General features: G+C 33.9%; 1 protein-coding gene across 1 annotated transcript in view; it reads left to right on the top strand.

The window, feature by feature from the left end:
- FCHO2 (FCH and mu domain containing endocytic adaptor 2) overlaps positions 1–15,739 on the top strand; it is a 124,286-nt gene that overhangs the window by 80,088 nt on the left and 28,459 nt on the right. The window contains 7 exon segments of the mRNA XM_060635563.3: positions 3,358–3,418; positions 3,698–3,870; positions 5,374–5,385; positions 5,856–5,880; positions 7,563–7,605; positions 10,729–10,823; positions 15,555–15,658. Of these exon segments, the coding sequence (XP_060491546.2) occupies positions 3,358–3,418; positions 3,698–3,870; positions 5,374–5,385; positions 5,856–5,880; positions 7,563–7,605; positions 10,729–10,823; positions 15,555–15,658 (513 nt within the window).

Here is a 15,739-nt window from a genome sequence, read left to right as displayed (position 1 = left end):
TTTGGTGTAAGAAAGTGGTCCAGGTTCATTCTTCTGCATGTTGCTGTCCAGTTTTTCCAGCACCATTTGCTGAAGAGACTGTCTTTATTCCACTGGCTATTCTTTTCTGCTTTGTCAGAGATTAGTTGGCCATACGTTTGTGGGTCCATTTCTGTGTTGTCTATTCTGTTACACTGATCTGAGTGTTTTTGTGCCAGTACCATACCGTCTTCATGATTACAGCTTTGTAATACATCTTGATGTCTGGGATTGTGATGCCTCCAGCTTCGGTATTCTTTTTCAGAATTGCTTTGGCTATATGGGGTCTTTTCTGGTTCCATACAAATATTGGTATTGTTCTAGATCTGTGAAGAATGCTGGTATTATTTTGATAGAGACTGCTTACCATAATTATTGACATAACAGTTCTTATGTGTGTCATTTTATCTTTGGTTTTCATTTTGTTTTCTTTTTCCTGCCTTCCCTGAGGGTTATTTGAACCTTTTTTAGAACTGCATTATGATTTATTTATAAAGTTTTTGAACATATGGCTCTGTTTTCACTCTTCACTACCTTCAGATAGTTTTTTTTTTAATTTTTAAATTAATTGTAAATTAAATTTTAATTAATTTTTTAGAGAGCACAAACTGGGGAGAGGGGCAGAAGGAGAGAGAGAGAATCTTAAGCAGGCTTCATGCTTAGCACAAAACCCGATGCGGGGCTCTATCCCACAACCCTGGGATCACGATCTGAGCCAAAACTAAGAGTTGGATGTTCAACTGAGCCACCCAGGTGCCCCCCCGGTAGTTTCTCTAGCCAGAATTTATAGTTGTAATCTTTAAGAGGTCAGTCCAGAAGCAGCTTACTCAGTCCTGTAGAAAACAGCTCAGTATTATTTTAAATTATTACATCATACTGTATAGTGTATTGTAAACAAATTTAAAAGTGGTATCAACAAATTCTTACAACTTCTGGGAGATTACATATCTGTATGTTTTTAGGGTACTGGGAATAAGAATAAAGTATTTTATAAAAACTTTCTGATTTCTAATGGATCCAATTTGGTAAAGCTTAAAGTATTTTAAAGTATTATTTACATATTAGCAAACAATATGCAGAACTGAAAGTGCTCTATTTCTAGGGGTTATAAGTGTATCACTTGTCATCATTTTCTTTTAATGTTTATTGGAGAGAGAGAGGGCCCTAGCACACAAGCAGGGTTGGGGTAGAGAGGGAGTGAGATAATCTCCATGTTGATAGCTTGGAGCCTCCCCCTCTCAAACCGTGAGATCTTGACCCGAGTCAAAATTGAGAGTCCTGGGGGCGCCTGGGTGGCGCAGTCGGTTAAGCGTCCGACTTCAGCCAGGTCACGATCTCGCGGTCCGTGAGTTCGAGCCCCGCGTCAGGCTCTGGGCTGATGGCTCGGAGCCTGGAGCCTGTTTCCGATTCTGTGTCTCCCTCTCTCTCTGCCCCTCCCCCGTTCATGCTCTGTCTCTCTCTGTCCCAAAAATAAATAAAAAACGTTGAAAAAAAAAAATTAAAAAAAAAAAATTGAGAGTCCAATGCTTAACATACTGAGCCACCCACATACCCCTTTTCATCTTTTAATATATAGAATCTGCTCTTCACTCTGTATTAGATTTTTCATTTCTAGATTTTATCCAGTCTGTTAACTCACTGCTGGCTACAGTAGGCTTTTTATTCAGTTTGGAAGCTATAGCCATGTTAATTCTGCTCTTTGTTCTCCTTGACCTTATGCTGTGACTGAGATCATCTTTCATACTGTTCTTGCTGAGCCTTAAACAAGTGAATGGACGAAGAATAGTAAACTTTACCAGTACAAGAATATTGGCTGTCCAGTTCCAACTGGCATTTCTTGGCGATCTTTTTTTTTTTCATATAAAAATTATTTTGGAACTATTTTATTCTTGTATATTTTTTGTAAGTTAGAAGTTATTTGCATTCTCCCTACACACATGTGTTTATGTATGTGTATATAATTCTTTTTCCGATCATTTTAGTATAAATTCTATACATTATGGTCCTTCATCCCTAACTTCCTAAATGTGTATTTCTTAAAAATGGGATTCTCTTAACATAGCATACTTAGAGAAGTGTTCCTCCATCCTTTATCTCTTCTACTTCATCACCCTCCCTTGTAGGTAACCAACTTTATTATATTCTGATTGATCCTTCCAGTGGCTTTTATTCCCCCATAAAGAAGAGATCTGTGTTCTTAAAATTTCCCTTCTTTCTTACTTAAAAGATATATATGTTCCTTTATATGCTTTTTTCAGTTAGCAGTTTTTCCTGGAAGTCATTCGCTATGAGTTCATAGAAACTTCTGATTTTTATTTAAAAAAAAAAAATTTTTTTTAATGTTAATTTATTTTTGAGACAGAGAGAGACACAGCATGAGCAGGGAAGGGGCAGAGAGAGAGGGAGACACAGAATGTGAAGCAGGCTCCAGGCTCCGAGCTGTGAGCACAGAGCCCGACGCGGGGCTTGAACTCACGAACTGTGAGATCATGACCTGAGCCGAAGTCGGATGCTTAACCGACTGAGCCACCCAGGCACCCCGAAACTTCTGATTTTTTTAATAGATATATAGTACTCTGTTTTCTGTGTGTACTGTAGTTTATTCAACTATGCTTGGACATTAGATGCTCTCCAGCAGTTCTGAGTTACAGATCATCTTTGATCTGTTATATACATATTTTTAAATTGTTGGAGGTGTATCTTCAGGGTAAATTCTTAGAAATTGAATTCCTGGGTGGGAGAGTAAATATGTGTCTACTTTTGTTAGATAATGCTAAATTTCTTTCTCTAGAGATTGTACTATTTTTTATTTATACCAGCAAAGCCTAAGAGTACATTTTCCCACAGTTATGGCAACAGAATGTATTTTCAAGCTTTTGAAATTTTGCCTGGCTCATGGGTAAGATGATTATTTTAGTATAGTTTTAATTTTCTTGGTCATCTTTAATTTCTGTTTTTCTGTATTTTTGATAAATATTTCCATTTATTGAGACTGTCAGCCCTCTGATTTCATCATCTCTCATTTCCACTTTGAAGACTGGGATGAAAATTTGGTTATCTACAGAACTGTTGGTGTTGCTGCTCAAACACCTATTCTCTTCCTTTTAGTGCTTCTCCTACTTAATTTTATAGTGCTTTTCTCTTTCAGATATCTGAAGCATAAAGTGTGATCTGAAGCTAACTTAACCAAAAAGATGTAACTTTTCCATTTAATTATTGTATGAGCCTGTTGGTATTTGATAAATGACATAGCCCCTATAATAGTTGAAGCTATTTTGCTAATCTTTTGTATTTCTGTAGTAGGATCCATGATTACAGTTTTTATTTTTCTTCCCATAGAACATTCCTGATGTAGATGAAGAAGGCTATAGTATAAAACCAGAAGCAAATCAGAATGATATCCTTTCATCATTTGGATATTCCTATGGATTGTGTTGGCATATAAGTAGACAGTTATAACAAAATGATCTGTTGTTTAATAAAAACTTCAAATTTTTAATTATAATAAAATGTGACTCCATAATAGTTTGACATGTTTTTACTAATGAGTTAGTAGTTCTGTTTCTGTGAAAGTCTACCTTATCTCTTAAAGGTTTTATATTCCTTTTTGTAAATGTATGAAAACTGGTTATGCATTAAGATCACTTAAGAACCGAATTCTTTAACTGATACTCACATACCAAAGAGAACCATTTCTACTCATCTAGTGATTCTGATTCTGAAGATGAAGAACCAAAGAAGTATCGGATAGAAATCAAACCTGTGCATCCAAATAACTCACATCACACAATGGCTTCCTTGGATGAATTAAAAGTATCTATAGGAAATATCACACTGTCCCCAGCAATATCTGTAAGTAAGAATAAGAGCAAGTTCATACTCTTCATGTAGAAGCCTTATTTTTTTTTAACCTTATCTACTTGCATCTGCTTAATTTTAGGAATAATAAAATATCATTAGGAATAGTTAATTAAGCATATTGGATAAGGAGATATTTTATAATTTGTCATCAGTTTTATTGAGGTCTCCAGTGTCTGATTTTTATATAGGCAAATGAATTTGAGTTTGGCTTAGTTTTGTTTCCTTTTGAAAGTTTTACTGGGAAACAAAAATGTAGAAAATCTATTTCTGCCATTTATTTTATTTTCCAGTCTGTATGTTTCAGAAATTTGAACTGGCAGTATTAATCTTTTCCTCATCTAATTTTAAAGTTTTTCATCCATATTTTATGAACTTTATATGAACAGGAATTCAGTAAAAATGGATTTAAACATTAAGTTATGTGTCTGCATGCTTTTGCAACTGCAATATTTGTTTTTTCATACTTTTTATAAAAAAAGGCAAATATAAGAATTCTTAGTGATAATGGTTAGTTCCTCAATTCTAAGATCCATATTTAACAGCTTTTGGAGGAGAAAAAAATCACCATAACTAATCTTTCCATTGATGTCATAGTCTAAATTCAGGAATGTTAAACAATGAGAAAAAAGCGTGTCTTAGGATGACAGTTTAGTCTATCTGTACATGCTCATCATAACTGATATTAAACCTGTTGTCCTTGATAATACAGAATAAGTATTACCCATTTCATATTTTTTTATTATATATTGTTATATATTTTAAGAAGTCTGTATTTGGGAAAAAGTTTTTTTCTCTCAGTCATGCACTTTTAGAATTTATTTTTTTGTATAAAAAAGGCTGATTTCTGAAGTGAGGTTTTATTCTCCCATTGCTATTTAACCTTAAGATTAACACCCAAATTAAATTATGATATATATATGTACACATATATACATATATATGTGTACATATATCTACACATATATACATATATATGTGTACACATACATATATATCTACACACATATATATATGAAGTAGGAAGCTATGAAATGACTAAAAATTTTTATTATATAAGAATACAACTAATTTTAAAAATATGTATAAATAAAACAAAAGCCTAGAGGAATATATATACCAGAATGTTAAGCACCTTGCTCTTGTTAGTGAAAGCATTAGTGGTTTTAAATTTTCTCCTTTGTACTTTTCTCTCTCTTCTATTTTTTAAAAAACTGAACATTCTAGTTTCATACTGAGAAAATAAATAATAATGAGAACAGTTTAATAGTTAATGTTGGGTTTGAAAAGAGGATATTTTGAGTATATTTTATTGAGCAGTGTGCTCATCTAGCTCATGTCCCCTACCCCAAACAATGCTCTGCATGTGTTTTAAGGTGTATAGATTTTTAGGTATGGTTTAGAAGGTAATAGACAAATTATGAAACCAAGAAAATAAGCTGTTTTAAATTCTAAAATGTACACTATGTCTTTCTTTTTCTTTCCATGTACTACTAGAGACACAGCCCAGTAAGTGCAAGATTTTATATTATTACCTATGGTCTTAAAAAATCATTTTAATGTTCGAACATTGATTTTCAGAATACTTGTGTTAAGTTTTTTAAATTTGCAGATCAAAGTATCTTGCTGTAGGCACTAACATTTTCATATTTTAAAACTTTTGAGTATTAAAGATACATGTATTATCTTTTACTATAAAAAATACTGCATTTTTAACAATTTTTATGTAGTTTACAGTTGAGCAGATATACCGAAAACAACTTAAAGTTAGGTTCCCAGTAATATTTTATGAAGTAGGCTCCTGGCTGGCTCAGCCAGAGCATGCAACTCTTGCTCTGCATTGTGAGTTCAAGCCCTGTGTTGGGTGTGGAGCCTACTTAAAAAATAAAAAATATATTAAGAAAAATTTTTATGAAGTATTTCATTACCAAATTAAATTATTTGTTTAACAACTTTTAGTTTTTGCTTTTCTCTTTTAGGTGCAGATGAATAGGAATTCATCTAGTAAGTTTGACATTTAAATTGATTATTTTATATCTATTAAAACTTATCAGGCAATTTGCTGAGCTTATTGTAGCCATATATATATATATATATATATATATATATATATATAGTTATAGCTATAGTTATAGTTATAGTTATAGTTATAGTTATAGTTATAGAAATAAATGCTTTGTTCTCATCATGACTGTTAGCAACAGACTAGATGGATACTTACTTTAAACAGGAGACAACTTAAGTATACTATTTATTTTAGCATTTAGACATGCCTTTAAATTTAATACTTGGCTACAACATTTTTCAGAAATCAACAAAGCCAAATAGTAGCTTCTGTTTGAGAATGTAACCTACATAACTCAGCCTCATGAGCCAGAAGGGACTATGAGAATGAGTAAGCTTTAGCTTTACTTATTTGTCCTATCACAATTGCAGTTTCTCTTCCATGGTTTTTACAAGACCATTGCTCTAACCTCTGAGCTATGGAGCCACCCTACTTCCATGGTTTTTAGTATAGTAACTTAATTATACTAAAAAAATTTAGGGGGTTGTTAACATCTTCTGCAGAGTCATGCATTAAAATAACAAAGGTGAGAAAAATGGAGTTAAGGCATCCTACTCAAAAGTTATGCAATTTGTAAACACAATGGTTAATAAAAACCATAACATCAATCCTATTAAAAATTCTAGCACAATGAAAAAGATCTATTAAATGCATTATATCAAACTAAAAGTAGGATTTTACTTTAAAAAAAAAATGGTGAGTAGCTTGATGATAGGGGATGTGGGGAAAATGAGGATAAAAGTGGGCTCCTTTTATGGAGTTATGGAGATAAGGGCAAATTGTAGAAACATGGAGGAGAACAGCACAGTAAGTACTTTAAGGCCAAAAAAGGGCCACATTGAGCCAGATGGGACAATGTGACATGATATGTGATATGATGGCATCATATACAGTGTGGTATTCCTTGTAGTTTGCTGCAGTTACCTATGTTGATATATTTTGCATTCATCAACTACATGTTGGTGATTCAAGACATCAAAGTACAGGGAAATTGGCTTATGAACTAACATGACTTTTGCATATTACGGATGCTTTTCCCTTTGTATAATAGTTGCTAATGAAATGGTTCACATTACTAATGCAAAAGGGAGCAAAACAGACTATTTTATAAAGACTGTTGCTTTAGAGTGCTATAAAAATTTTAATTTTTCGAGATACGACATCCTTCAAGAATTAACTACTTTTGGTCAATATAATCATTAATAATATTCTTACAGCTTGAAAAAATGCTTTCATGATTCATCACTTATCCTTTTTGAGTAATACTTAAGTATTTGAACATATGTTCTAATTTTTAAAGTTCTAGCCCATATTTTTTTCATCTGAACACCAATTTTATTTTCATGAATATGACAGTTTAGTTGACTTAAGTAATTTCTTACCAGAGGTGTTAAAAGAAATGAAGATATAGCAGAAGTTCAGTTATTATTTTGATATTCTTAAGTCTGTTAGAAAACTTGCTAAAGGCTTATTTTCCTTTTCTTCATAATTAAAAAAATTCGATTTATGTTATCAATTCCATAATTTTTAAATTGTTCATAGTAATGAGATATATTAGTGTCTCCATTTAAGTATTTTATTACTCAGATTATGAATTGTTTCATATTTTGATTTTAATTAGGTGAAGAGCTAACAAAATCGAAGCCATGTGCTGGATCTAATGAGTAAGTTTCACATTTTTTTATTTTTAAATAGACTATATTTAGAGCAATTCTAGGTTCATAGCAAAATTCAGGCGAGGATACAGTTTTTGCATGTATATTCTCTGCTCCCACATATACCCAGCCTCCTTCACTATCATAATCCCCCATTAGAATGAAACATTTGTTAAAATTTTTGAGCCTACCCTGACACATCATTGTCACCCAAAGTCTGTGGTTTACATTAGGATTCACTCTTGGTCTTGTATGTCCTATGAGTTTTGACAAATGGGCAAGGACGTGTGTCTCCATACATTATAGTGTCATACAGAATAGTTTAACTGTGCCCTCCACCTATTCATCCTTCCCTCTTTAATGTGTTTAGATACCATTCTTTTATACTTTTTCCCTAGAAAATTTTACTATCTTTGCAGTTTCAATTAGAGTACGGTGTTGTTTATCATCCTCTAAGCTGTGAATTGTTCTTTGGGGTTACTGGTTGTTTTAAATTATTTCTCACTTGACACTATTTTTATAATTTTTTAAAAAATCCATTTAACTGTATTTGGCCTTGGTGGCTTTACTACTTCTAAATAAATGGTAGTGGGGCGCCTGGGTGGCTCAGTTGGTTAAGCGGCTGACTTTGGCTTGGGTCATGATCTCACGGTCCGTGAGTTCGAGCCCCGCATCGGGCTCTGTGCTGACAGCTCGGAGCCTGGAGCCTGCTACAGATTCTGTGTCTCCCTCTCTCTCTGACCCTCCCCCGTTTATGCTCTGTCTCTGTCTCAAAAATAAATAAACATTAAAAAAAATAAATAAATAAATGGTAGTGTCCCAAGTTCATATATGTCTGTATTTTAACTAGTTATTCTCATGGAAATTTTCTCGTTTTTTTCCTTCAATTATTGGCTGTAACCCTGTAAAATATACTGCACTTTTAATGAACTTCAACAAGAAGATGTCTCAAGTTAAAAAAGGAGAGGGCTAGAAACCATGTTGCTAGCTCTTTTTAAATTTTTTTTTTTTTTAACGTTTATTTATTTTTGAGACAGAGACAGAGCATGAACGGGGAGGGTCAGAGAGAGGGAGACACAGAATCTGAAACAGGCTCCAGGCTCTGAGCTGTCAGCACAGAGCCCGACGCCGGGCTCGAACTCACGGACCGTGAGATCATGACCTGAGCCGAAGTCGGCCGCTTAACCGACTGAGCCACCCAGGCGCCCCACTAGCTCTTTTTAAAAAGGAAAAAATACTTTAAGCCGGTGTTTCTTTCATGTGTTTTTTTTTTTTTTTTTCATTATCTGTCAGTAAGAATATATTCTTTTAATGTTTTTTTTCTTTTGTGTAAGTGAAAGTAGTCTTCATTAAATGGAGAATTTAAAATTATTTAATACTTTTAAAGTTAGGCATTAATTGAGCACAGTGCTGGTATTCATTTATCATTTTAAAAGGTAAAGTTAAGTGTTTTAAAATGTTGTTTTCAGTAATTTATGCAGTTGTGATCCTAGGTTTTAAATACAATGTGTAGTATGCTTCCATGTAAGTGCGTGTTGAGGTACTAGATATGTGCTTATAGATAACTGTACCATTTTTATTGTAATGAGCCTGTTTTCTAAGATGTGAGAACATAATGTTAAAAATTAATGGCTGTTTGATACGTTAAAATACTGTTTTAATGGGATTAATTTTTTTTTTTTACATCTTATATATAATTTTTACTTGTCAGTCATATCTCTGTAAAGCTGGAAAGAAAAATTTTAAAAAAGAGGTAGTGGCAAAGTTCAGGTACTATAGGATCTTAGAGATGAGACATCTTAAAAGGTGTATGACTAAAATGAAAAAAAAGAAACGTTGATTTATAAGTTTTTATTAAAGAGCTGCGGGGTGCCTGGGTGGCTCAGTCCGTTAAGCGTCCGACTTCAGCTCAGGTCACGATCTCGCGGTCCGTGGGTTCGAGCCCCGCGTCGGGCTCTGGGCTGATGGCTCAGAGCCTGGAGCCTGCTTCCGATTCTGTGTCTCCCTCTCTCTGCCCCTCCCCCGTTCATGCTCTGTCTCTCTCTGTCTCAAAAATAAATAAACGTTAAAAAAAAAAAATTAAAAAATTTAAAAAAATTAAAAAAATTAAAAAAAAAATAAAGAGCTGCAAGTTCAATCTTGAGAGTAACTAGTCCAGTGGATTCCAAGGGGTCAGTAGAGGGAAATCTTTGGTTATGCAGCATATTGACTTTTTTGAAACTTGAATTTTGGTGTTCTTGATGCTTTTGTCCATAGTCTTGGTTACCTTTCATAAAAAGACCTGAGTGACCCAAACATTTCACTAGACTGCCTCAGTGACTCAGGTTGTGGATTGCCCAGGGAGAAGTCCTGCCCTTGCATGATCTACTATAATAATCAGGCCTTTGAAGGTTATATCAGGGTTATATCAAGTAAGCTGTTGGGCTTATTTCTGTACTTGACAATTTCAAAGATGAAAGAAAAGGATAAACAGATATTGTTTTAAATTATTTTTGGGGACGGAAGGGAGAGAAAGAAATCTGCGCTGTCATCTCAGAGCTCAATGCAGGACTTGAACTCAGGAACCAAACCATGAGGTCATGACCTGAACCAAAATCAAGAGTTGGATGCTTAAGCGACTGAGCCACCCAGGCGCCCCTAAAGATTTTTTAAAAAGTACTTAAATATGACCTTATAAAATTTGTACCTGATTTCCTATCACTTAAAGAAATTTTCTATCCATGACTTGGGGCTAGGACACTATTGTAGGATTAATTAAGTACCTTTCTGTCCTTAGGCAGCTGTTTTAGACCCTTTTATTGCTTTTCTTGTAAAGCTGAAATGATTTCTGTTCTTAGAACCCCAAAGATTGCTAGAGTATAACAAGGTGTGATTGATGGGAATTAATCTTCTCTATTCCACCCTAGTGATTTCACATAATGTTATTGGAGGGTCTGCTTATAGCAGTTAACGAATTATTTATTAATATAAAATTTTAATTTAAACTTTCCTCACATATTCCATTGGTAGAATGCCCAACTTTTAAATCATATATATTTAGCTATTCCAATTCTGTGATATAAAAATAAGTGACTAGATTTTATACTAATAAAATACTCCTTAATTAAATCTGTTTTTTAAATGTTATGGTAGGAAGGGGACCAGCGATTTACTTGCTTGGGATCCCCTGTTTGGACCATCTCTTGATTCATCTTCTTCTACTTCACTAACTTCGTTGTCATCATCAGGTAAATGTATATAAATATATATGTGTATATATATATATATATTTAAAGTGAGGAATGCATTAGTTTCTTTTTTCCTAATTGATTTGTTCATTACTTGTGTGTTGTTCTTAACAATCAAAAATATTTTTAACTTGTCCTCACATATTGTCAGGTAAAAGTGATTTTGTACTGGTTCTCTTAACTTAGCTGAAAGACCCTATGGCTTAAACAAAAATACATCAAACCAGTTTTTTTTTTTTTTTTCATTCATGTATTTATTTCTATGCATCATTCCCTTATCTGTGCCCAAGTAATTTTTTTTCCCAATATTTTATTTTCTTAAGTAATCTCTGCTTCCAGCATGGGGCTCAAACCCACAACCCCAAGATTAAGACTTGCATGTTCCAACCACGGAGCCATTCAGGCACCCCACAACATGTTTATAGATAATTCCACTGCATGAATGTGCATTAATGTAACCAGTCCTTTTTTATTGGACATTTGAATTGCATCCAATTTTCTAGTGTTGTGAAAATCCATGAATAGAGTACATTTTGTGTACATGTTTCATAATATCCTTATAATTTATCAGTACAACGTTTGAATCCCAAGATATACCCATTGATATTTATTGCCAAACTGCTTTCCAGAAAGGTGTTAGTGCTTCCCAAGCAATATATAGAAGAACTTGATGAATGCTTTTTAGTTGGTGTTTTGACAAGAATGTGTTGTTTCTCTTTTCAAAATATAAAATCCGATTAGCCAACAATCAAAGCAAGCATCCAAATGCTTGTTGAATAAAACCACTGCTTGTTCAAAGCAAAAAAATAAAACAAAATCCACTTTAAGTTGATCTTCTGCCTTCTCTGGGATTTCAGAAATGCCATTCAGTATTTGAGGTTAGGAGAGTGGTAGAATGGTTGGAGAGAACTTGAATTGACTGAGTTCCTATCATGTTGCTCTGCTAGGAGCTGCATATCGTCTATTTAAGTTCATTAACTGCTCCATGAAGTCCATTTTATTGTCCCTATTTTGTAGATGAAAAAACGTAAAGCTCGAAGACGATCAAGAACTTCTGTAAGAGCATATAAATTGGCATCTGATCAAATCTGGATCTTATAATTAGAAACTCTTTGTTCATTGCACTCTGACATATTAACTAAACAATAATCCATGCTGAACCATTTTACTACTAATGAAATAAACACTAGTATTTAAAATTAGATTATTTATAAACCAATTTTTAAAATAAATTGTAGATTTTAGGCAACCTTAACTCCAATTTGGAATTTTGAAGGGAAAGTGCTCTGTATCTAATACTTTGTAAAATAGCAAGAAACAACAAAAGACAGTCGAACATATTCTGAAGTGGCATTACAGCCTTCCTCAGTGGGCTTGTTAGTAGTTTTATAAAACTAAACTTAATAGATTATATAAGGAAGGTTAATTGTACAGGCAAAACTGAAGTTGTCATGAAGGTCTCTTTTTTGTTTGTTTATTTATTTATTAATGTTTATTTATTTTTGAGACAGAGACAGAGCATGAACGGGGGAGGGTCAGAGAGAGAGGGAGACACAGAATCTGAAACAGGCTCCAGGCTCTGAGCTGTTAGCACAGAGCCTGACACAGGGCTTGAACTCACGAACCGTGAGATCATGACTGGAGCCAGTCGGACGCTTAACCGACTGAGCCACCCAGTCACCCCTAGGTCTTGTTTTTGTTTAGTAAAAATGTCAGAATGGTGTTTTGTATTTAGAATGAAGAAGGTCATAAGTAGTGTATTTTAATTTTGTTAATATACTTTTATGAATTATTTTTCAGAATCCTTAATGAAAATTTTCACATTGAAAATCAGAGGCTTTAGTGATACAGAAATTTCTTCCTAACTGTGCCCTCAGTTTCTCTTTTTAAAAAAAAAATTTTTTTTAATGTTTATTTCTGAGACAGAGTGACAGAGCATGAGTGGGGGAGGGGCAGAGAGAGAGGAGACACAGAATCCGAAGCAGGCTCCAGGCTCTGAACTGTCGGCACAGAGCCCGATGCGAGGCTCGAACTCACAGACGGCGAGATCATGACCTGAGCCAAAGTCGGACGCTCAAGCGACTGAGCCACCCAGGCACCCCTCTCTTTTTCTTTAACACAGTTTCTTACTTTTCAAAAAAGTTCTCTCTTCCTCTTGCTAACTGTCTGAAGAATGTTTCACCCCTATCACTTTTAATTTCAGACAAAAAGGATTCATTTTCATTTAGTGGCCATTTGATGTGCAGTAGCTAGGAAATAAAACATTTATTAACCGTTTGCTACTTTTTAAGTTCACTTTCCTATGCATTTTTAAACCTTTCTATATAGTCTGAAAAATGATGTCAAATTACTTTGCCTTTCAGGGAATGTTAGTCGTGTTGAAAAGAGATGATGATACAAGTCTAAAAAAGTGTAAAGGTGATAGTGCTGTGTTACTCAACAAGTGCCTAACTGGCTAGTAGTAAAACTCCCAACATGTTAGGAGGTAAGATAGACTAAATCAGTTTTGGAGTTAATACAAAAAACCAGCCTTAAAAAAAAAAAAAAAGCATAATATTTTTCAAAACGTTATTTTCAGGGATTTTTGCTGAGCACCAGAGCTCAATTAATCTACAGGCAGAGAAGACATAGTCTATAGTAAGGTTTATCAGAGGAGGGGTTTGTTTATGTATAAATATTTATACTTTTACCAGCTGTTAAGAGTTACCTTTTACTTCTCTGGGCAAACAGGAATAATTGTGGCTTTATATATTTTTGACCTTGAGTTTTACTCTTACATTCTTTAAGTTTCTTATGCTCATACTTAATTTCCTCAGTTAATAGAAAGTTTGAGCTCCTGCTTTTGTTCCTGTATTACTATATTTTTCTAGTTTTGAGGGACTAAAATAACATTAACCTGAAATGAGAAAACTATTTGGCTATGTAGATTCATATTTTTGTTCTAGAATTTTCCTGTTGCTTCTGGTTTTCATCTGCTTTCTCCTTCTTCCACTGAACTTAGAATGCAACACAAACTCTTTGTCTCCCACTGATTTGAGTGTATGGTAATTGAATCTTTCCTTGAAACCAGCATGTTTTTGGACTTTGAAAAAGCAAATTGTGGTTATTTAAAAGAGCTGAATGTTAACAGTTCTACCAGGCTTGGTTTGAGTCAGTCTTAATACATTGACAATCCATTTGTCAGTGATGAAGCTCAGGTATACATACCTATCTCTACTATGTTAAATTCTCATAAGCTTGAAATGCCTTGAATAGTGATGAGTGCTGGTTTCATTGATAACGAACCTGTCTTTAAAGTAAGTATGTCATGGGGCACCTGGGTGGCTCAGTCGGTTGAGCCTCCGACTTCAGCTAAGGTCATGATCTCACAGTTCGTGAGTTCAAGCCCCACGTCAGGCTCTGCGCTGACAGCTCAGAGCCTGCAGCCCGTTTCAGATTGTCTCCCTCTCTCTCTGCTCCTCCCCTGCTCATGCTCTGTCTCTCTCTGTCTCAAAAATAAATTAAAAAATAAATTTTAAAAAAACATTAAAAAAAAGTAGTGTTCAATGGAAGAAGGCAACAGCCTTAGAATCTACTTAGGGGTTCTTAGCAGCTTTTTATTGTTTTCTTCAAGCAGCTTGAACTGTGCTTGTATCTATTATCCCTTCATTGTATGTGCTTTCTGAATGATTCCATACCCCTCATGCCTTTACTTTCACTCCTGTGTGACTACCTTTTTCTTTAGGTCTTTTCCTGTCACCTCTATTCTCCTTCCTTTCACACCTGCATTCCTCTGACAGTGACCATGGATCCTCAGCCTTTTGTTTCTCCATGGATATACTTAGGCCCATTCATATATTTTTAACTTTGCACATCTGCAAACTTAACTTAATGAATTATATTCTTCCCATCCATATTCTCTTCTTCAGTTTGAATTACAGTCCCATGTTTTAGATTGAAGCAAAGGGATTTGAAAATCATTTAAAATACTATGATTTAAACATATCAGCTTCCATTCTTCACTTTCGTTTTGATTATGCTAATACATTTGTGAATTGTGATGGTGTACACTTGAATTTCATTAATTTCTACTATGATGGAGTTATTTTTAATTAGAAATACTCTGGTTAGTATCTGATTTATAAAATGGCAAAGTTTGTAAATGGCATTGAAAAACAGTGAACATTAAATTTATGTAGGATTTAGGAACAGGAATTTTTTCATAAATAAGGTATTTTTAATACTTTTAATTATCACCAGAAACTTTACAGTGTAGTTCAACTTGTAATTTGACCTTTAAGTTTAATTAAGGTAAGTGTTTTATTTAGAGTTCATGTGAAGGTGTTGCTTCAAAGGCTTGGTCTTACATTTCTGTAAGTAGATGTATTGGCAATAAACTAAAGACCTTAGGCCTGAAATTGGTGTATTTTTACTAGCTAATTTATCATTTTATCTTTTTATAGGTGTAAAGAATTGAAACAGGAATACACTTTATATCGTGTGTCAATTCTACTGAAAAGTCAATGTTTTTGTTTTTTAGGAATATTGTTAGCTTCAAGAAAAGCATATTTGATAGACTTCCAGTATTTCAACAAGTATCTATAATTATATTATAGATATATAATATGTATATTACAAAACTCCTGAAAAATTAGCTTTGAGTCCTAAGAATTCCTCTATAATAGAATGTATTTATGTAAGGTTTGTTACATACTAATGGTTTTCTTCAAATTCTCTTTTTCCCCCTACCAGCCAGGCCCACAACTCCTCTTTCTGTAGGCACCATTGTCCCACCTCCAAGGCCCGCTTCCAGACCAAAGCTTACTTCAGGCAAACTCAGTGGGATTAATGAAATAGTATGTACTCAGGTTTTTTTTTTTTTTTTTAATTATAACTGTTTGATTTAAGATGCAAATATTTTTCTATATACCCCTTTA

The sequence above is a fragment of the Panthera onca genome, chromosome A1, assembly GCF_046562875.1.
Source record: "Panthera onca isolate mPanOnc1 chromosome A1, mPanOnc1 haplotype 2, whole genome shotgun sequence".
Lineage (NCBI taxonomy): Eukaryota > Metazoa > Chordata > Mammalia > Carnivora > Felidae > Panthera > Panthera onca.
This window is presented reverse-complemented; position numbering and strand designations above follow the sequence as displayed.